Consider the following 24107-nt stretch of genomic DNA (forward strand, 5'->3'; position numbering starts at 1 on the left):
TAAGAAGAGAGTCTTCATGCTTCATTTGCAACTTGAAGAATTCTTGTCTGAGGAATACCTTTGAATTGATGATTTTGTTGTCGAACAATTCTTCAAACTTATCCCATAAGTCATGAGCAGTGGAATCAAAATCAAAATGATGAATAACGTCATCACCCAACCCCAAATTAATGAGAGAAAGAGCTTTGTTATTCAGATTCTCCCACTGTGCAATTTTCTTTTCATCTGATTGTGGCTTTTTCTCCTTGCCACGCACAACATTCCACACTCCATCTTTCATAAGTACAAGACGCATCTTTGTTTGCCATGTAGGGAAATTCTTACCATTAAAATTCTCGAACGAAATGGTAGTTGATTTGGAAGACTCCATGGCTGGAAAAGAGTAGAAATGCAAGTGTAACTATGGAAAGATCACCGTGATAAGTTCTTCATGAGCTGGAGCAAGTCTGGAACTTCTTCATGGCAAACAGAAGTAGAAGGACAGCAGCTCCAAGAGAATGACGGGAAGAATACGGGCACCAACTTGCGGGCAGCAGCTCCAAGAGAATGTCTTTTCATAGAATACGCAAATTGCAATGATTATAAAACAAAATTTGTAGTACTCAAGGTCCTCTACAACTTTGCGGAAGACACAAAGCCGTGATTCTGCTTCTAGATCCGGATAGAAGCATCACATTGTCCGCAGGTCACAAAAAGATGTAACTGAAGAAAGGAGAAGAGAGATGGCAAATGATAGCGTGGAGAAGAGAGCTCAAGGAAGGAGAGAAGAGGACAGCCTTCCAAGGAGGAGGAGGGAGAGTAGCTTCATTGGCCTCCCTCACCTCAACCTCTTGGAAGGGAAAGGGAAAGAGAGTGCAGGGCTAGGAACATGGCTCTGATACCACATGAAAGATCATAGTGGTAGGGAGAGAAGCAAGCTAACACTAGGAATGGAAAGGAAAGATAATAAGCATAATGGAAATGAAATGGAAAGAAAATGAAAGCTATGGCTCACATGATACCAAATAGCTTGATGTTGACTGATATAATAGACAATAGACAAGTACAACACTATATAGTGTGACACTAGACTCTAGAAAGCCATAGTGTATATGGGATAACTCCAAATATGACATGTGGCATGTCTAGGACTCACTAGACTATAAAACACACCTAGAACACTCATTTTAGACTCACTTTGGCTTCATATTCCAACACTCCTTTCACATCATCTTTTTCCTAAGGACAAGAAGCAAGCTCCAGCCATACAACCTGTCGTACATCAGCCCGTGAACAGGCCCGGACAACTTTTGTGGGATGTTTCGTACGTCCATACCATGCCCAGCTGCCCTACACCATACTGCAGTTCCTACGCAGTACTAGTCGTGCACCGTCCGTACTTGCAAGTGTACATGTGCGCACAAGCAGCCGTACAACGTCCGTATGCTGTACGGATTTTGAGTTTGCTGTCCGTACATTCGCCGTACAGCCACACGTGGAGTCCATACCTGCTATCCGTATAGTATTTGCGCTGACTGTCCGTACTCTCCTACGTCAACCACTCGTGCAGAGCCGTACAGTTCTACGTCAGCCAACCGTACATCCATTCAGCACCAGCCGTACTTCCGTACAACAGCAGCCCCGTACAATTATCTGCTGTACAATTGTACGGACTGTCAGTCGTGTCGTTGCTGTCCGTACAGGATACATCTGTTTTTGCTGATTCCTACAATTCTGTTCTAGCAGATTTTGTTTTGGAGCAGATTTTCTTTGCAGACTATTTGCAGGCAACTATGCATTTCAATTTGGGCAGGCTGATTTGAGAAGAAAGTTGGGCATTTTGTTAAATTTGGGGCTTTTGTCAAACTGCCCCAAGTTGTGCTCAATTTCATTTTGAAGCTTGAGGCTTCTATCCATTTTTTGGCACACATTGCAAGCAAATTGCAAAGATTGTCCAAGAATTTGGGGCTTTTGCAGGAGATACTATTTGGGTGAAATTTGGCTCAATTTCAGCTCAGAATTTGGGGCTTTTAGTTTTGCACTGCAATTTCTTGCATCTTTGGGGCTTTCAGGTAATTTGTCCTCTTTTGGATGCAATTTCCTTGAAGAAATTGGGGCTTTTGACATTCTGATGCAATTTGGCAGTGTATAGGCATTTTGGGACTGTTGCAGGTAATTTTGGACTCATTTTGAGTGACATTGCAGACATTGCAATGTTTTTTTGGAAGTTTTGAGAGATTTGTAGGATAATTGAAGTGCATTCTGAGCCTTTGACAGGCTGTGACAGTATTTGTCACTCTGGGCATATTTTTTTCTTTGCAGATTTTACTTGTGCATTTTATATCCCAGGAAGGGATTTCACTTGGTCAATTTGCTGTATTTTTGAGATTATCTGGTGAAAATGACTCAGAACAACTCAAATGAGGTGTTCGGGGTTCTCACACAGGAGGATAAGTTGAATGGCACCAACTACTCCTTGTGGAGTTTCATGGTTCGCAATATCTTGGTTGGCAGACATCTTTGGGATTATGTCAATGGAGATGAAGCAAGACCAGATACAGCGACTACACCTGTCACTCCTACAGCTGGAGGCAGGGGTGGAGGTACAAATGCAGCACAGGTGGTTGGAGCAACCGCTCCAGGAGCTCCCACAGCAGAGCAGAAAAGATGGGACTCTAGAGATGCACAAGCTCTTTCAGTAATTTCTCTTTCTGTCAAGAGGTTCATTATACCTCATATTCGGTCATGCAAGACATCTATGGCAGCTTGGGAGATATTAGAGTATGTTTGCAGCAAGAAATGATGCCAAGGTTTCCTTTCTGAAGCGAAAACTTTCCCATACACATATGGAGGAGGGAGATTCCATGAATTCTCACCTCACAAAGCTTCAGGACCTCAGGGAACAATTGCTGAATATTGATGAAGTCATTCCGGATTCAGAGATGATAACCACCACTCTGAACTCTCTTCTGAGTCCTATCTCGGTTTCCACACCTCGCTGAATTTGTCATTGAGGGGGGGCAGCAATCCTCTCTCCTTTCACGAGTTGGTAGGACTTCTGTTGCAGGAAGAACAAACTTGCAGAAATATGACAACACGGGCTGGCGAGCATGCTATGCTCTCCAAATTTAAGGCCAAGGGTAAAGGGCAGCAAAAGCCACATGCCAATCAGCCCACACATCAACATAAAGCTGATTCTGGACAGCCTTCTTATAAGGCAAAGGGTGATACAAATAAGCAGAAAAAGAAGGGCATTTGTCATTATTGCAAGAAGCCAGGTTATTATATTGGAGAGTGCAAGAAGCACATAGCCAAAGAGAAGAAAAGGGATTCTGGTATGGCTGTGTCAGATGCATCAGTTCCACATTCTCATGATGGAGGAGATGTTGCAGCCAACTTGGTTGAAGAGCACTATGCCTTTCTATCTTGCACTTCAGATTTTTCAGTGGGTAGTTCTGATATTACAGACACTAAAGATGATGACCCATATGCTTTCTTGACTTGCAGTTACGATCCTTCAAAGAATGAATGCTCCTTTAGTGTTGATGAGACACTTCATACTTGGTATTTTGACAGTGGTGCTTCAAAGCACATCACTTCCAAGAAGAGTCTGTTTGTAACTCTGCATTTGTCACCCACCAAGAAGAAGGTAACTTGTGCGAATAATTCTTCTTATTCAGTGTGTGGAGTGGGAGACATTATTCTCACATCCACTGATGGCACAGATTTCAGAATTTCAGATGTACTCTATGTGCCTGGGATAAAGAAGAATTTGCTTTCAGTGTCCTCACTCAATAGAGGAGGATTTCAGGTTGTTTTTTATGATGACAAGTGTGCAGTCAGAGACAAAGAAAATGACTATGCTTTGATGTTGTTTGACACTTTGTATCAGGGTCTTTTTCAGCTTGATCTATATGAAAGAAGATCCATCCTGCATTATCAGTTAGCACTCCCACTGCTGCGATGCAGAATGCGGAGTTATGGCATGCCAAGTATGGGCACATGAACTATGGCAGCTTAATGACACTTCAGAGGCATGATATGGTTGATGCATTGCCTCCCTTGGAGTCGCCTCCTCCTCATGCATGTGAAGGCTGCATTCTTGGCAAAATGCATAGACTTCCCTTCAAAAAGGATGGTGCAGTGAAAGCTACACGGAAATTACAGCTTATTCACAGTGATGTCTGCGGTCCCATGAGAACACCTGCTTTTGGGGGTTCTCTCTAGTTTGTTACATTCATAGATGACTTTACCAACTACACTTGGGTCTATGGTCTCAAGGCAAAATCAGAAGTGTTTATGCATTTCAAACACTTTGTGGCTACGGTTGAGAATGAGACAGGACTCAAGGTGCAGACACTTCGAACATATCGAGGGGGGGAGTATATGTCTCATGAATTTGAGACATTTTTGAAAGAAAAAGGCATCATGCAACAGCTTACAGTGAGGTTTACACCTCAACAGAATGGCAAAGCTGAGCAGAAGAATCGCACCGCCATGGAAATGGACAGATGCATGCTCACAAGTAAGAAGTTGCCTCACAGGTTTTGGTTGGAAGGCCTCATGTGTGCCAACTATATTTTAAATCGGTCTCCTACAAAGGCTTTAAAGACAATCACTCCCTATGAGGCATGGCATGGGAGAAATCCTTCAGTGGACCATTTTAGAGTTTTTGGTTGTGCTGCATATGCCCACGTGCCTGTGGAGTTCAGACACAAGTTGTCAGATAAGGTACTCAAATGCATTTTTGTGGGATATAGTTCACAAAGCAAAGGCTATCGTCTCTACAATCAATCCTGCTACACGCAAGATTTTTGTTAGTAGAGATGTTATATTGTCTTAAAATTATGCACATACACATGCTGAATTTCATATTCCAGCCTCTTCAGATGATGTGTTTGAGGGGATGCTTCCTATAGCATTTGGTTCCCCCACTGAAACTTAGAATTTACAGCAACCTCCACCAGATCCACATGTACAGATTCAGCCCCCAGCTGAATTAGTATAACCTCAGGGTGTGGATGAAGTTGTCAGGCAAGAAATTCAAGAGATACACGCAGCCAAAACAGTCCCACATTGGTTGCTTCAAACTCTCAGGGAGAGTAAGCTTGAAGCTCCATTGCCTGGCAGGACTCGTAGGTGCAGTAAGGCACATGGGGGGGGCTCTTTCAGTTGAATCAGCTTATGCAGGTACTCTTCTTGATAAGGAGCCTGAGACATTTGAAGAAGCAAAGGATAATGTGCATTGGATGAATGCCATGCACGCTGAATTGCAGTCCATTCATAAAATCAGACTTGGGATGTCGTGGATTTGCCACCAGGTAAGAATGCCATAGGTACACGTTGGGTTTTCAAAGTCAAAAGAAAGCCAGATGGGTCCATTGATCGGTACAAGGCAAGGCTGGTTGCAAAAGAATATGCTCAGAAAAAGGGCATAGATTATGAGGAGACTTTTGCTCCTACATTCAGAATGACCACCGTCAGGTTAGTTATAGCAATGGCTGCAAATCTTGAATGGAATGTTCATCAGTTGGACATTAAAACAGCTTTCCTTAATGGAGACTTGTTGGAAGAGGTTTATGTCAAACAACCTCCGGCGGGCTTTGAAATTTCAGGAAATGCCCATCAGGTATGCAAGTTGAATAAAGCTTTGTATGGGCTGAAACAGGCCCCACGTGCATGGTATGCCAAAATTGATGCCTTTCTAACCAGCAAGGGGCTGCACAATAGTCCAACTGAGAGCACCCTCTACATCAAGAAGGATGGGTGGGATATTTTGGTCATCATTCTTTATGTAGATGACATGCTACTCACCGGATCAAATGAGAAAGTAATTGCAAATTTCAAAGTCCAATTGAAAGCTACATTTGATATGTCAGACTTGGGCTTGTTACATTTTTTTTTGGGGATCCAGTTTATTCAAGAGAAACGTGGCATTGTTATGTCTCAGTCCAAGTATGTTCAAAAACTCTTGGACAGATTCAACATGCATGATTGCAAGCCTATGTCCACTCCAATGGAGCCGGGGCTGAAGCTTACAATGCATGATGCAGGTGAATCAATTGATGTCACACTCTATAGCTAGGCTGTTGGATGCCTCATTTTTCTCTGCAATACACGACCTGATATTCAGTTTTCAGTTTCTCAGGTGAGCAGGTATATGCACAGCCCAAAGATTATGCATTGGCATGCTGTAAAACGCATCTTCCGTTACTTGCAAGGTACAAAGTCTTTTGGCTTGATGTTTTCAGGGGGGGTGACTTGCAGATGCATGCTTACAGTGACTTAGATTGGGCTGGAGACTATGATACTAGGCAGTCCACCAGTGGAAATTGTTTCTTTCTAGGACATGCTTGCATTTCTTGGTTGAGCAAGAAACAATCTACAGTGGCTACCTCCTCATGTGAAGCTGAGTATAGGGCAGCTTTTACAGCGACAGTTGAATGTGTTTGGCTGCGTCGTTTGTTTGCTGATCTTCATCTTTCATTAGAGGGTCCTTCTCTGATTCTCACTGATAGTCAGAGTGCTATAGCAGTGGCAAAGAATCCTGTGTTTCATGCTCGCACGAAGCACATTGAGGTTCACTATCACTATGTTAGAGAGAAGTTGCATGCAGGAGAGATCAGTATGATCTATGTGTCAACGCATGACAATGTTGCAGACATCTTCACCAAAGCACTTCCACGTGAAAAGTTTGAGGCATTTTGCAGTGCCCTGAACTTATCTCTTTTGGTGATTGATCATTTCTTTGTACATGACATTGGCACTGCAGGGGGGTGTTAGAATTATTATTATATTCTAGCAGTGACCAATGTAATGTAATAAGTAGGTTAGGGGCACTTTTCCCTCCTCTGAGATTTTCCCCCTAACCACAGTTAGTTTACTAACTACGGTTAGTGAAGGATAAGGTTTTGTCACTTAGACAAAACCTTTCCCTCTTCAAGTATTACTACACGTCATCTATTGCAAATCGACGTTCAGCTCTCTTGCTCTCTCAATCTCCTCTTTCTGACACCCATCCCCCTATGTAGGAGGACCACTAGGTGCCCGTCGAAGACTATAAGAAGCTTCCCCTCTCGGACTACTGCCCGCTTCCCCTTCATGCGGGGGCAACATCCCGCTACTGTATGAGGGTACGCCTCTCCTCCACTTGTAGGGGTGTGAGGTCCTCATCTAAAAATATATCTGGATGGGCACGCAAGGCTGATCACCTACGTAGTGCCACTAGGTCGGCCTGTGCGTCTCTGAAGCGAATGATGAGAGGCTGCTCTCACTTGGGGTCCCATACTATGCACCAGGCCCCCTTGATCCCATGCTCCTGAACTCTTAGGGTGGAAGTCACGAAGTTGATCGTGTCATCCATGAGAATGGTAGCTGTGCGAGGAATGCCACATACTATGACATTGAGAACCTTATTGGCCCCTATTGCTGCTCCAAGATGGTGGCTGAAACGGTGGCCTTCGCATGCTCCCATTTTGCGACATCCACCCACCTGGAGGTCTACACCTATTGCTTTCCGGGTGTAGAAAGAATAACCTTAACGGCTGTGTGAATTCAAGGGTGCTATCATAGAGCCCCTCTGGCCAGACCAAGGGTCATCGCCAAGATTTTCTTTCTCCGAACAAGCACAAAACTCCCACTGCGAGGAAGGGAAAAAAAGAAAAGGAAATGCCATCTGGAAGGTGGGCAGGGAAGCTGCCTCACCCCCAAGAAAGGCTAGGGAGAGCCCTTGAGAAAGAGGCACCTCAAAGAAGCCCTTGCGACCCAAACCCGAACACACCCAAGGCCGAAGGGTCGATGGAGGAGTCGAGAAAGGGCTGGGAGGCTGCAAGGGGGTCATTTGGAAAAGGAAAAAAAGGCCCAGCCTGCTTCCTGGGACTGTACCTGCCCTGGGCTATGAGCAGCACGGGCTGCTCACTAAAGCAACACCTAGTGTAGGTTGCTGCTCCAAGGTACACGGGGCTTTGTGGGCAGCTCTAAGTCACAACCCACAAGCCACGAACCTAGAGGCGAGGCACGAGTACCAAGGCGGGGTGGAAGGGACAGGGCGGGGAAGAAGGAGGAAGAGTGCGGGAGGGAGTCGAACCAAAGGAGGCGGGGAGGGAGAAGGCAGGCAGGAGGAGAGAGATGGCAGCAGCAGGGGAGAGGAGGGTAGGGAAGGAGGCGGAGAAGGGGAGAGATGGAGGCGGAAGGGGATGCGGAGAAGGGGGGTGAGATGGAGGCAGAAAGGTGGCAGGGGAGGAGGTGGGAGATTGCGGGGAAGGAGGAGGCAGAAGAGGGCTGGAGGGATGAGGGAGATGGCGGCGAGGGCGGGTAGCAGGAGCAGCCAGGGAGCTCCGGGGTACAATTAGTTCATTCAACAACCATTGTTGGTGGATTGAGACGCCAATCTATTGGAAATGCAATTACTTAAAAAAACAAGGTTTATACATTGAGTTTCACATAGCTCCTCGGGAGTGGGATATCAGCAAAAAACCCAACAGGGTGTAACATTAGTAGACTTTAGGGTGGTATCATCATATTCAGGGTGAAAACATTAGAGAACTTATTGATGGTAACAAGAAAACTTACACAGCAAAAGGAGAGCATTCAGGTCATTGTTCTTCAAGCTTGACAAATGAGTGAGTTGTTTGCTACTCTGTCCTGCAGTCTAGAAATGGGAACAATCAAAATGCTTCCTCTCACGTTCTTCTCTCTCCTTGATGAGTTGGAAGTAGGCTTCATTGTAGTTCAACCTGTCAAGGTCCAGTTCTATCTATGCCTACTCATGCCATAAGTTAGTCCTGCTAGTTAAACAACATTTTCATGAAGGCAAGCTGTCTTTGGAACTGAATTTGTCAAGCCAGTTGCAAAAGGCTTCCTGTGCATTTAATGAGGAGGTTGTTAAACTGCAAGTTGTTCCTGGAGACTTGCTCTAACAAGTATCCAAGTGCTCTGCTTAGTTTTCTGTGGTTCACTAAGGAGTATTGCTTTCTAGTTGATGGGTTCCCCAAGTTGTATCTTGACTACCTTCGAGACAATTATAGCTTACTAGACAGGCAACAAAAAGGTGGAAGATATCTCTTTGTGTCCTGGGCATCTTTTGCATTGACCATCACACCTTTGTTGTTTGCCCACACTGCTTTGTGAAGGATAAGCCAAAGAAGGACAAAGTTTTTCAGGTATCCTCTTATCCCATATGTTTTTGAATCTTCTTTTCCATTCGTATTGGCTATCAGAGGTGTTCCATCTCCTATTTAAAACCCCTGAGATTTCCTCAATGTCCTGCTTTGGGGTGGGTATAGGCAGGAGATGGGGGAAGTTCAGTACACCAAGATAGTGCCCCCCTTCCAGACAGTGTCCCCATCTATATCATACTGGGTGACAAGATGCTGGTCTTGGTTTGTTAATCTAAATTCCCTTCTGATTTCCTGCCAGGTCTTCCATTTGAATTACTTGTGACCCAGAGTTGTCCCCAACTTTGAAGCCCCTTTTTGAATAACAGGCTAGCCCTCTTAAAATCTAGGTCAAAGAGAGGGGCGGTCCTGATGACTGCTGAGACCCAAATTGAGTCTAGGGTCATGAAGCCACCTTTACCAGAGAATATAATGTTTGCTTTGATGGCCTCAAAATCTTTCCACATGGATTTCCAGAAGGGGCTTCCTTTACTTGTGCAGGGCTCTGGGTTGCACAAGGCAAAGAGCTTGGAGTATCCCTTTGAAGCATTTAGGAGCCCTTATGGGTGTGACAGAGGGAGGTTTCTTAATAGAAGCTATGCCCAATCCTTACTAGGGTTCAGAACAGCTTTGATAATCCAAGCTATAGCTAGTTTATGGGCAGAGGCTTGGATGCCCACTACTCCCAGGCCCCCTTCTTCTTTTGGCCTTATACAAAATTCCCATTTGACTTTGGATATCTTTATGACATTATTGTTTCCTCCCCACATGAAGTATCTGCATAACTTGGAAAACTATCCAAGGTAGTTGCAAAGGGACACCAACAGGACATGCAGAAGATGGCAATAGGATAGATGCAATGATTAAGAACCATTCTCCTTCTTGCCAGGTTGCTTGATATCCCCTCCATCTCTCTTGTTTTTCCCTGAACCTGACTATGAACCAGTCCCACCTGTCCTTCATGGAGACTTCAAAGCCCATTGGGATCCCCAACAGTCTGAAGACAATGCCCTTGGGGATGTTGTGGCAGCCAAGCTGAGCAAGAGTGGCATGTTGTAGACTAGAAAGGGTGGAGTACCCTTTTTTGGTGTGATTAATCAGAGAACCTGAATCATTGTAGAAAACATCCAAACATTTTAGGACAACTGAGACATCGTGAGGAGTGTTTATAGGAGTCAGTGTTCTGTCATCAGCAAATTGCTGTTTGATCAAATGTTTACCAGATGGGAGCTCAATACTTTTGAGCTCACCTTTTTCCACTTGGTCTCTCAGCAGCCACCCAAGTGAACCAATGCTAAAGCAAAAGGTAGGGGAGCAAGTGGACACCCTTGCCTTATTGACCTTTTGAGAAGGAAGGGTTCTGTCATGAGACCATTGACACAGACTTTTGCTGAGGCATTTGAGAGCAAAAGTTTAACATAAGTGACAAAGCCCTGTTCTAGTCCAAGTTCTTGGAGGGTCTGGATAATGAAGTCCCACTCAAGTCCGTCATATGCCTTGTCAAAGCAGGCATCCTGCTTTGTATCCTTGGCAGATTCACATCCTTCCCACAGGTGACAATAACTTCTAGTAGGTGTCTGCCTTTGATGAAGCCCTTTTGTTCCAGTAGGTGTCTGCCTTTGACAATGACGTCCAATAGGTGACCACCAAGGGGCGACTTGGGGGCTCAAATATTGCTCCAAATGGAGCTCACCAGCACTGGGCTTTGAACAGGCTGCCCACGACCCAAGCAGCTGCTGCTGCCCAGCCATTCCAAACGACTTCGAGGGGGGCGCTATAGCCCTCTTGACCCGTACAGCAGGTGGAGAAGTCGCATCATGGTGGGGGGCAGAGGCACCCGTGAAGCTGAGGGGGGTCGCACCGAAGGCGAGGGAAAGGAGCCAAATAGGGAGGGAGGGCAGGGGGGCAGGAGAGGCGGAGGAAGGCGGGGGCTGAAGTGAGGGAAGGGGGGGAGCAGTACGCAGCGAGCAAGGAGAAGCAACTCGCCTGGAAGTGTACCTTGTGGGACAATGGCACCAAAGTATTGGGCCAAATGGCAAGTGTTGTGCATGGAGAATGCCAAGCAACTCCTTAGCACAGCTTGAGTTAGTTGAGAGGTAAGATAGAGGGACTGAAGCAACTGCTGCATGGGGTTTAGCTTGACCTTGTGTCAAGGACGCAGTGACAAGAATATATGCAGGGTTTCGATTTTCAGTTAAGATGATACGTCATGATTTGAAATGTTACTTGTGAAAAAAATGGTGCATGTGGCGCTTGGTATCACAACCACCTGCGTGCAGGTGAGAATTATGCAAGTGTGAGTTGTGTATGCATGGACATATGAACTGTGCGTTCAGGAAAAAATGTACAAGAGAAGGAAGAGAGTGTTTGAGTGTGTCAGTCTCAAGCTAAAATACATGGGAGGAAGACAAGCGATCTTTTGTTCCCCTGTTTGTACCTTGTTGTAAAAGCATTCGGCTCTCTTATTTCATTGATATAATGAAATTTCTCATGTTTTGCTTCCGATTCTGTGTTTGAGTGGCGTTTATGTGAATGAATGTTCCACTGTTATGAAATTGTACGTTCGTTTATTGAATGTGTTGTTCTTATTTCTTTCGTGCATTCAACTAACGTTGCTATGAGAGCATCTTTCGATTATAGCATGAGAGGAGGGATTACATTAGATGGAATCATTGAGATTGTGGTAAGTCTTGGAAGGCAGTTTCAAAAGGAGGAGCAACAGTTCGTTTGTAGTGGCCATCCAATTTGAGTGTAGAATTGATCGAGTGTGCAAACTTGTTTGTCGAACCCATGCTGTTGAAGAAGAGCCAGGCATAAGTGAGATTTGTTCACTTTCTTATCTGCAGCAAGGAACCTGCCTTGAGTTTCCCACACGAGGTTGGCAGAAACTTTTCCAACCGAGTTTGTGCATGGTGAGTTTGTGCTCTAAGAGGGGAACAATAAAAATGATACCAGAGGTGTCAAGGGGAGAAGAGCCTCTCGTTTGTGCATGGCGAGTTTGTGCTTTAAGAGGGGAACGCTTAAAATGATACCAGAGGTGCCACTCTATGATCTGCCCATGGACCTGCAGAGAATCATTCTAATCTGTGGTGAAGAACTGAGCCATGGCATTTCCTACATAAAAGATGCTACCTACTCAGTACTTGCTGCTATAAACTTGTAATTCATTTGAAAATGTGGAAAACTATCTTTTTACATTGTAAGTATGACGTTGAAAAGGATTATAGGACTAGAATCTTCACTTGCAGCTCCTTAATTTTCACATGCAATTTATGTTTGTGATTGAAACCTTATTGCCTTTGAAGTTCAGAGCTCAACTTTTCTGTCTGCCATAAGGCAGTTGTTTTCATGGACATCTCTTCAAATCTATTATTGTCCTCATAGAAAACAGTTACGCTTTGGAAACATTTTTCAAAACCATACCTTATAATGTGTACTTGGTAATTGCAGATAGAGGCTGAAATGCCATCTATAGAGGAACAAATGAACTCATTGAAGGATGTGCTACACGATCTTAACATCTCAGAGACTTTGTAAGTCTTAAATAAATGGGCAATGGGTGCTGGAAAGTGATTACAATGTATGAGTGTCTGCAAGTTCTTCTCACCTTAAAAATTAGTCATCTTGGCACTTTAGGTAGATGCAATATTGCTCTGTACATATAGGTTTGTTTGGATACATTTGTAGTTTTAAATTGAAGTTGTGTTTTCCAGGTATTCAGAGCTCCTAGCTATTCCCAAGGAAAACCGGACAGTTAGAGAACACATTTTGGTGCTTGCCTATGAAAAGATGTCAAGCTATCGGCAGGATCTGAAAGCTTTGCGCCAAGAACGAGATACTTCGAGGTTTCTTACATCATATAACACTGTTCTGGTGGGCTATGTTTTATGAAGCCAAGAATGAGATATTTCCAAGTTTTTGTGGTATTTTAATGTGATAGTCAAAATATAGATTTAAAAAACAATGGCTGGTTTCTTTGATTTCGGTAGATTTCTTTCACTTGAATGAAAGTTTGGTGGGCTTGCTTCAGGAAAACATCTCCAATCCACCTCAAAGCAAGCTGCAATATTTTCCCCAATCTGCCTCAACGCAAGCTGCAATCGTCCTCTATGCTCGGATTATGGAGTTGGCTAGCTGATTTCTGTAGGAGAAACCTCTCTGTACATTCTGTGTTTCTTGAGGTCACGGGCTCTCTTTCCCTCTGGCCACTGTCTATCCATGTGGAGCGTGCAGATATGCTGTTTCTATGAGCGTGAGCGCTTCGTCTCTATCGTGACCTTCCAGGCTTTGTAAGAGCGAGCTTCCACGGTGTTGTTGATGGCAGGTCCTGCGTAGGAGTTGCAGGTTTCGTACTTTTCTTCGAAGGGGAGCCAACGCTTTTCAACCTCGGAGAAGAACCGGCAAAAAGTGCGAAGGCCTTCTTCATCAAGGGACTCGTTGATCAAATAACCTTGTGATGACGAGTAGCTTCCCTCGTCAAAGAACTCGTTGCATCTATCATTGTCTGCTAATGCATGCTTTCGAAATCGCTAACCAAAAAAAATCCCCCAATAACGTTGTAGACAGACGAACATGTGTGCCTTGGTCGACGATGCTATGATCCTCCGAGTCCAAGATTTCCTCTGCGATGGCTTCATTCCAAACTTTTGCCCACGGAAGCTTTGCGAATCAGAGTAGGCGACTGGACTTCAAAACCTCCTTCAGGACCCATCCCCGCAATCGGGTCAAGGAGACGAACGATGGGGTGGGCTGGTTGATGAACGATAGTTGGGCTGACGAGCGGACGAGAGGGCTGACGGACGGCAACGAAGAGAGAGAGAGAGAGAGAGAGGCTCCCAACGAGGAGAGAGGGTGAGGAAGCTGTGGATCGACGGACGACGGGAGGGCTACGCTATGGATCGACGGACGACGGGAGGGCTACGACGGGAAGCTGTGGATCGACGGACGACGGGAGGGCTACGCTATGGATCGACGGACGACGGGAGGGCTACCCTTCATCGACGGACGACGGGTACTAAGCAGAGAGAGAGAGAGAGAGAGAGTTAAGCAGAAGGGTGGAGCTACTAAGTGAGCATCATCACCCATGCTGAGTGCTAAGTCCTAAAAATACAGTCATATATCATTAGTAGAGGCATCATCATCATCCTCATCAGTACAATGCGGTCTCATGATGACTTCTTCACCAGGATCTCCTTCTCCCAAATAGTCCACACCTATAGGCCACCTTCAACAACAAGTCGCCTTCTTCCCATACTGCCCATGCCTTTAGCACACTTTTGTTAGTCACTTTCTTCTTGTGCTGTCCACGCCTTCAGTAAACTTCCATCTGCGCCTCGCGCTCTCTTGATCCAAGGTTTTAGAGACCTTGAGCTCTATTGTCAATGTTACATGCGCAATCACCACACCATCAAAAGATCAAGGCATAGGAAATGGTTTGATCCATGCACGATGCAATAAGGGTAGGAACATGGGTGGCGACAATATCTCAGAGTCAACCTAAAGCTCTGATACCATGTCAAAGTGCAGTGGAATATACACACAGATAAAGAAAGAAAGAAAGAAAGAAAGTCTATTAATGTCCACGGGAGACCAACAGGTCTAGGGGACAGCAAAAAACCATCTAGTACATCTGCTTTAGGAAGGGCACATGACAGCTCCCAAGGAGTGCAAAAGCAACCCCAACATAATAGTCTGAAAGAGTCATCAGCCATACATCAGTTTAAGACTGAGAGTCTTTTGGTTTGGATTTAAACTTTTGATTAGTGCTATGCTTTCATGACGGTAAACTGCCTATTTTACATCCTTCCTAGCAGCCCCACAACTTTAGCTAATTCCGTTGCCTTATTCTTTAATTGAGCTCGTGTAAGTTCCTCAGCTATCCATATCTTGGTCCCTTTCAACTTGTGCAATTGTCGAAGAAGTTTGATCCGTGAATCTCGCAGCTTAAGTGTAAGGATAGCATGTCCTCTGGAGTGCCGGATATTAGTTGCTCCGTCATCATCATCATCATCATCATTATCATCATCAACCTTCCATTCAATATTGGGCATGGCTGCTTTGACATGTTGCTAAAGTCTCACTGAACGAGTCATCATCTTTGAACAGGGTGCCCCCCCACTCTAATCTTCAATGCATTATCGTGTCTGGCTTCGTGTTCTTTGATCTCTTCTTGGATATTAGTCTTGTTTGCCTTTGTGTCGAACTCCTCAATCACTTCTTTCTTGATTGATTGTACTTCAATATGAACCATATCTTTGACTGTAGAGACTAGTTGAGGAGTAGAAGGAGAATTCTTATATGAATTCACCACCTTAGCAATTACTGCTTGCTTGTCAGATCCCTCTAGAACTTGAACTCGGGCTTTTTACTTTTGCTAGCTCAAGCCTTAACTCTTTGACTGCTTGCTGCAAATAATAAATCTGTTCATGTTGCCCAATGATGGGTCATTTGGATCCTTCTTGTTGGTAATTGTGTGCATACGCTCATGGCTGCAACTGTAGAGTACTGAGTCCTAATAGTTGAGGCTGATGGAGTTGAGGGGGATTTGGAGGAGAGGGTAGGCCATTCCATGTTGGCTATTTCTGTAGAACTCCCTAGCTGAACCTAACCCTCGGGTTGGGGTGGGAGTTTACCCCAACTCGAGATTAGAGAACCTAGGAGCTTGCTCCAAGGTGAGCAGGGAGCAGAGAACAAGTGATCAGCAAGGGACTGTCAAAGATGTGAAGTGAAGGAATTGCTATAGTGGCGGCGCTGTTGGTGGCGGTTCTGCTTCTGGTGGTAGCGCTGTTGGCTGGCTGCTAGTGGCGCAGCTAGCTACGTTGCTAGCTGCAGCTAAGGCTAAAAGGGCAAGTGAGCAGGTGACGGGAGTGACGGACAGGAGCGACGGGAAAAGCAGGCGGAGCGGCGGGTAGACGGAGCGATGGGGGGCAGACGGAGAGAGAGAGAGAGAGAGAGAGTATTACCATCCACTGGAGACCAAAAGGTCTATGGAACAGCAAGAAACCCTCTAGTACATCTGCTTTAGGGAGGGCACATGGTAGCTCCCAAGGAGTGCAAAAGCAACCCACATTATTTAGAGTACCTATATAATAGTTTGAAAGAGTAAACAGCCATACATCAGTTTAAGACTGAGAGTCTTTTGGTTTTGATTTAAACTCTTTGATTAGGGCTACACCTTCATGGTAAACTGCCCATTTTCCATCCTTTCTGGAAGCCTTGACTTTAGCTAATTTAGTTGCATTATTCTTGAGTTGAGCTTGTGTAAACTCCTCAGCTATCCATACTTTGGTACCCTTTGTAAGATTGTCGAAGAAACTACGGGGGAGAGAGAGAGAGAGAGATTAACATCCACGGAAGGCCTCACGGGCCTATGGGACAAAGTGACACCAAAGAGAAAAACTCATACAAGCCACAAGGGGTTGAGGCAAAGGGCACGCTAAGATCCTTTGTTGAGTACTGTGCTGAAATAAAGAGAGCTCAATGGCTCAAGAAAAAACAAGTACAAAAATATCATATCATATCATGTGCTATCTGCTATCTGGAGCAGGCTGAGAATTGGAACTTAATCTGGAAACTTAGAAACCGAAGCCCGCATTGTGGTGGCTCGTCGATTAACGGTAAAAATGTCTCGTATATGGGTCTGTCTGTCTATCTCATACTGCAGCGTCAGAGGGGGGTGTGGTCTCCTTGATCTCTGAACCCGCTGAGCTATGTTCAGAGTGAACTCGGGCAGTCCCCTCTGAGGAAAGCTGTGATAGGGCGAACCTCAATTGAGTGTGCTTTGGACGCTCTCCATGTCGTGGGTGGCCTCTGTAGTCCTCTCTCGGTAATCCAGACTACCCGCATCGTAGCTAGCTCGTCCTCCTCCACCCCATTGTGTCCTGGAGCTAACTCGAATGCATAAAAATCTATGACGTGCGGATGTGTGTGGTCAGTCTCTGCATCGTGTGGTGTGATCGCCTCCTGCTACTCTCTGATCTGTCATAGCCAGGTCTCCCTATTTCGGCACATCTCAAGCAGATAGAGCCCAATGCAGACCTGGTCATGGAAATGGATCAAGCGTGATAGTGGGTCGAAGCCACTCCCATCCTGATAGAGAGAGTGGTATCGTCCTCGGATCTTGTAGTAGGTTGGGAAGATGCAAAGAAAGTGTTCCTCTGCCACCCCTAGTGTGCATAGCGTGCAGGTCCGTTGCTCTCTAGGTATACATGATGCTCTCCCTGTCTCAATCCTCAGCTGATGGGATGAAACCTGCATCTGCCCAATGGCGATCCTCAGTGCATGTGAGACTCTGTGTGTGTGTGTGTGTGAAGTCCCTTCCGTACGTCCGTACAACCCTGTCCTCTTCCGTACAGTCTAGTCTCCCCGTGCCCCGTCAGCATCTCCATCCAGTTCTGCTTCTTCCGTACAGTCTCCGCGTGCCTTGTCAGCATCCCTGTACGGTTCAGTTTCTTCCGTACAGCCTCCTCCGTATATCCGTACAGTCCGTACAGTCCCGTCTTGCCCGTACAATCCTGCACTTTTTCCGTACTGTTTACTCTGTACAAACCCTGCCGTACAGTTCTGGTTTTTTTCTGCCACTTCATCAATCTTGCCCTGCTTACCTCCATGGAGGACCATCTTAAAAGTTATTCCCGGAAGGACTTGTCCCGGGACTCCAAAAGACAGCAAGTCGATTTCTCTACCTCAGCCTCTGTAGATGCTCACTATGTTTTCGACATGCTCAAGGATGAATTTCACCACAGCCGGAAGGAGTGGGCCAAACCTCCCCCGGCCCTTAAGTATAGGCTGAAGCTGCCCTCATTGGTCGCTCCTCTCCGGAAGTTCTCTCAACAAGCAGTTATCATTTTCTTCCCTGGGAAGTTACCTTCAGCAAATGATGTAGCTCAGTGGGTTCAGGCTTTGTTGGGAGGTTGCTTTGTTGAAGGAGTATACTTTGCTTCTCGAGGTTTTTATGAAGTGCACTTTTTGGATGCCTCATATCGTCAGCAGATATTGGAGATGTCCCCTCTATTCTATGGCAGACAAATGGTGCATGTCATGCCAGACAGATTTCATATCTGGGACACTCGGAGTTCAGGATCATGGCATAGTAGCTGCATATCGAGTGGGCCGGGATCCAGCATAGTACCAGCCACTTATCATCAGATTCAGAGATGCTGAGGCCCGTCTCGCAGTATTACGGAGGAGATCCAGATTGAGGGACCATCCACAGATTCACATGGATGAGGACCTTACAGCTCTTCAGTTGGAGGAGCATAGATGTCTCATTGCATAGAGGGATGTTGCCCGTCATGAGGGCAAGTGGGCCGTGATCAGAGAGGGCAGACTTTTGATAGGAGCTATGCGATCTAGACCGGCTGGAGCCCATAGTTGACGACACGAGGCCTATGGGACACGTAGCCTGCCAGATAGCTTGAGTTTCGCAGTTTGGAACTGTAATGGTTCCCTCACAGCTCAGCCTGGCAACTTACGAGAGGCCTTTTTTGATCAGGACATCGTCTTCTTTACAGAGACCCATGAGAGCCCAGAGAGAGGCTTGCCGCAGGTGACAGGGTATGCCTGGGAGTCTGTCTTTCGATAGCAGACTAGACGATCAGGAGGAGTCAGAGGATCTGGCGGTGTGGCAGTTTTTTATAGAGAGCATCTCAGATCGATACTCACAGTCGTGAGAAGAGACCATCGGGCCAGATATCTTTGGGTACGGATCAGGAGACCCCCCCAGAGAGACTTGTTTATTGCAGTATGCTACTTTCCCCCGAGACAGTCTCGTTATGCCTCAGATGGACCAGGACAGTCACCTTTTGAGGATTTGTCAGCCGATGTATTGGAGTACTCACGCCGCGGAGAGGTCATCCTTTTAGGAGACTTCAACGCGAGGACATCAGACAGACAGGCAGAGATTTTGGACTTTGCTGAGGATCCAGTCTTAGTTCCAGCTGCCCCAGATGAGAGTTTTCCACGCTTATCTTCAGATAGAGGAGTAGAGGTGACAGGTCAGGGACATCGCCTATTGGAGCTTCTCTCATCGCATGGCATGGTCATTTATAATGGACTTCGACAATGGACTTCGACAGTGGCCGCATTCATCCACAGCCACATGTTCTCCCTTCGCGGGTGGTGGTACGAGCGTCATTGATTACGTCTTGGGTCCCCCGACTTTAATCCCTTTTGTACATAACCTCACAGTCGACCCTCTTATGCCTTCAGCCGATCATGCACGTCTGCACTTTATTCTTACCCAGATTCCTCATGCCCCCCCTTCTAGACATCATGAGCGTCAGCCATACTATGAGGTTCATTTTGACCACCAGTTCGATGATATTTATAGCCAGCACCTGAGTAGTCTTCTCCGTTCGCACCTTCTCGATGCCCTACCCTCCACACAGGATCGGTGGGACCTTGTACATACCTCCATCATCTTGGCAGCCCACAAGTCCTTCCCTGTCACTTGCCACACATCCGGTCCTCCACCAGTCGGTCTTGTGCCTTGTAATAGATGGTATGATGAGGAGTGTAAAGAACTCCGCAGGAAGCTTCGCCTTGAGACACAGGAGAAGTCTCCCCTCCTGGTTGAGACCAAGAAGAGTTACAAGCGTTTGGTGCGATGCAAAAAGTGCCAATTTCTAGCCCGGAATGAGGAGCTGAGAAGTTTACTTTTCAGCTGTGATTCCAAGGAATTCTGGAAGAAATTCCTTCGCTTGAAATCTCAAACTCCTCTTACAGACCCACAGGTTTGGCTTGCCTATACTTCCACTTTATATGATATTCCAGACCAACCACAGATCGACTTATCCCATGTGCGTAGACCCACCTCCTCTGCCTTATTCTCATCTAGTAGTGTCCGAGCAGCAGTTCATCGTTTGAAGACTGGGAGAGCTAAGGACCATGATGGATTGCAAGCGGAGTATGTAACCCATGGGATTGATGCCTTAGCTACAGTCCTCTCCCGTCTTTTTAACGAGTCCATTTGTACAGGTCTTCCACCTAGTTGGCTAGAAAATACTATAGTACCCATACACAAGTCGGGGGATCCTTTGGAGGCGTTGAACTACAGGACCATTATGATTGGCCATGCCATGGCCAAGATTTATGCGACCATTCTAGAAGGACATATAAATGACCATGCCGAGGCGACAGGTATGAGAACTAGAGGGCAGGCAGGATTTCGTGCAGAGCACTCGACTCTAGATCATATCTTCACACTCAGGGCTTTGATTGAGGAGGCGAAGTCACGTAAGCAACGGCTCTATTGTTGCTTCGTGGACTTCAGAAAGGCATTTGACACTGTGCCGCGTTTCAGACTCTTCCAGCGACTTCGTGACTTGGGATTTTGTGGGGAGATTCAATGGGCGATCATGGCCTTGTATGAGAGAGTCACAGGTAGAGTCAGGACACGGGCGGGGCTGTCAGGGGAAGTACGCAGTACGATAGGGGTGAAGCAGGGGTGTCCTTTGTCTCCGACACTCTTTGATCTCTATATCGATGAGTTAGAGACGTACATACAGACGATGGGTGGTACAGGTTCTTTACTGGCAGGATCCACGATACCGATTCTCCTCTATGCAGATGACGTGGTTCTTATTTCTTCCTCCCAGCAGGGTTTACAGGCACATCTCCATGCACTCCACAGCTTTTGTCAGGACAGAGGGTTGTTTGTAAACCTTGGGAAGACCAAAGTCATGGTCTTCAACACGTCATACCAGGTTTATAGGAGAGGCGAGTTCTCTTTCACATTTGATGGGCAGGAGGTGGAGCTAGTCAGGGAGTATACATATTTGGGTGCCACATTTAGAGGTCCAGTCTTCTCCATGACGCATGCAGCACGAGATAGGATCAGTAGAGGGTATGCCGCCTTGGCTCTTCTCGAGAGGCAATGTGCACAGTCACATTTTCAGCATCCCGACACGAAGTCCTTACTTTTCGATATGCTGGTGAGACCTGCAGCCATGTATGCTAGCCCCTTTTGGGCAGGAGATCTCAGTGTTGCAGATTGGAGACGAGTAGAGAGGTTACAGATCATCATGTTCTCCAGATTGATCAGAGCGAAGTCCATGGTACCGCATCAGATTATGCTCGCAGAGTTCGGAGCTACACCCCTAGCGCTAGATGCAGCATTTCAGTCAGTTACATACTTGCATAAGATCAGGGCGCTCGGAGACTCAGCAGCAGGCAGAGCACGATTACCGTGGCTAGCACTGACATCCTCGTAGATGTTAGCGGAGAGAGGTCATACTTTTTGTTGGTACCACACACTCTCCACATGGCTCACCTCGTTGGGCTTGGATATGGATAGGCTGCCACCATTTCGATACAGCATAGATGCCCCTCGCCTCCCTCTCACTCGACATGAGCTCAGTCAGGTTATCAGGGCAGATTTGTTGCAGCTACAAACGTTTCGCACTTGGGTTCATCCCACGGAGCTTCCTACGAAGATGGCCACATATCGTGACCATTTTCTCAAGATTTCAGAGGATGGCTTCATCATATCCCAAGGATATATCGGCGTTCATATGTCGCACTCACTCAGGATTGCCTTGGGCCAGCTCAGGGTATCTTCCCACAGATTAGACGTTGAGGCCGGCAGGATGCGTCGTACAGCTACTGGACATAGACCCAGGCGAGAGACTAGGATATGCCCTTGTTGCACTATGGGGGAGGTGGAGACTGAGGAGCACTTTGTTTGCAGATGCCCTTTATATTATGAGATCCGTGGCAGATTTCACTGTTTATTTGGGCACGGATTTGGACCTCTCTCTCGGATTATGGAGTATGAGGATCAGTATTGCTTAGCGTTGTTCATCAGGGAGATCACCAGATACAGAGAGAGATTCCTCAGAGAGCACCGTCGCATCCCTGCCAGAGACCTGGTTATTCATGAGGAGCAGGACGAGGCGCAGGACCATGAGCACAGAGATAGCCTAGCTTGCCAGAGAGCACCGATGGTTCCACCCCGAGGATGTACATATGACATGATCCGGCAGCACCGCAGGATGATCTTACACAGAGGCCGTACCCGTCGCTTTATTTCTAGACGACGGAGGATGATGGCAGATTTTCGGAGGAGATTGCTCCATGGAGACTTGGCACCGCCAGCAGCCCACTTGACACTTGCCCAGATCTTCACACTCATGGCAGGAGGCATGGTCGATGGCCATGACTTCCATCATTTCTTTGGATCACAGACCCCTTAGGGAAGACGATGTTCCTCATATTTCATATTTTACATTTTGTATCTAGGCATTTTTGGTACTCTATTTCATTTCATTTTGTATCTAGGATTTTTGTAGCCATTTTTGGCATCTTAGCTGTATTACGATGAGGCCACCTAGTTGGCGCATCGTTGATGATGTATTTTCCTTTCGGATGATTTTGTGTCCCATAGGCCATGTATGGCCTTCCGTGGACCTTTAATAAAATTTCTTTCTTTCTTTCTTTCTCTCTCTCTCTCTCTCTCTCTCTCTCTCTCTCTCTCTCTCTCTCTCTCTCTCTCTGACTTTAATTTGGGAGCAATCTTCATAGGACCCCTTTTCACTATGACACATGCAGCCCAGGCACGACTCACATGGGGACGGGGTGCCCTAGCCCGATTGGAGACCAAGCACACTTCCAGGATCCATCGACGAAGTGCTAGCTTTTCGATACGCTAGTGCGACCGACTACCATGTATGCAGCACCTTTCTGGGGATGTGATCTACTGATAGCAATGTGGAAGACATTTGAGCGGTTACAGGTGACCATGGGATCTAGGATGATTTAGAGCAAGCCCTCTGTCCCGCATGAGATAGTACAAGCAGAGTTCGCCATGACACCACTACAGATTGATGCCATCTTTCAGACAGTGACTTTCATCCAGAGTCTGGGACTTACCCCATTAAAGACTACCAAGGCTGGCTCTGAAGTCATCCAAACGACTAGCTGAGCGTGGGGCAGGCACATGGTATGCACGTATATTCAGATGGTTTGCCAGACACGGGATTTAGATGGACAGGCTCCCCTCCTTTCAGTATAGTTTGGATGCACCCACTGAGTCGATTCTGTGAGACGAGATTAACCGTATCATACGGTTAGATCTTCTCAATCTCCACACGTCTCGAGCTTGGGGGGGAGATCAGGAGCTTCCCACCAAGACACAATTCTACCATGACAATTTACTGAATGTCTCAGAGGAGAGATTCATTGTCAAACCCCTATATCTCAAGGACAAAAGAGTCTCACATGCGCTGAGGATCGCCATTGGGTAGATGTGGGTTTCATCCCATCAGCTAAGGATTGAGACAAGGAGAGCAACACGTATACCTAGAGAGTAGCGCGGACCTGCACGCTATGCACACTGGGAGTGGTTGAGATAGAGGAACACTTTCTTTGCACCTGCCCAGCCTACTACGAGATCCGGGGACGATACCACTGCCTCTATCAGGACGGGAGTGGCTTCGGCCCACTATCACGCTTGATCCATTTCCATGACCAGGTCTACATTGGGCTCTACCTGCTTGAGATGCACCGACACAGGGAGACCTTGCTACGGTAGATCAGAGAGCAGTAGGAGGCGATCACACCACAGGATGTAGAGGCTGACCACAGACAGCGGCCATCACATATTTTTATGCATTCGAGTCAGCTCCAGGACGCAATGGGGTGGAGGAGGAGGAGCACATTTCTTCTTTGCATAGTACTCTTTCTCAAAATGTCCAGGTTTTCCACAAAAGTTGCACTTTATCTTGCTCTTGCTGGTGGATCCCTTGAAGTTGCTTTTGGCCAAATATGCCCCATGTTCTTTGTAGTCATTCCTCTATTTGATTTTCCTTTCCTCTTCCAAGAGGGATGCCTCAATTTCCACCAAACTAATCTCCGGTATATTGGTGAGAGTGATAATAGTGCTATATTCCTCAGTTAGGATTTTGAGTAAGATAGCAATTACAATGTCATCATCAAGATTAAACTTGATGCTAGCTAATTGAGTCAGTATGCTCT

General features: G+C 46.3%; 1 protein-coding gene across 5 annotated transcripts in view; it reads left to right on the top strand.

The window, feature by feature from the left end:
- The window catches only part of LOC147897970 (uncharacterized), a 196590-nt gene that overhangs the window by 32636 nt on the left and 139847 nt on the right, over positions 1-24107 (top strand). For all 5 annotated transcript variants that reach the window (XM_087380521.1, XM_087380520.1, XM_087380524.1 and 2 more), the window contains exons 6-7: positions 12585-12667; positions 12848-12979. In XM_087380521.1, coding sequence (XP_087236647.1) covers positions 12585-12667; positions 12848-12979 — 215 coding nt within the window. The remainder of the gene's footprint in view (positions 1-12584; positions 12668-12847; positions 12980-24107) is intronic.

Source organism: Dipteris shenzhenensis, chromosome 10 (assembly GCF_047967505.1).
Source record: "Dipteris shenzhenensis isolate YYH24624 ecotype China chromosome 10, Dip_SZ_1.0, whole genome shotgun sequence".
NCBI classification, from domain to species: Eukaryota; Viridiplantae; Streptophyta; class Polypodiopsida; order Gleicheniales; family Dipteridaceae; genus Dipteris; species Dipteris shenzhenensis.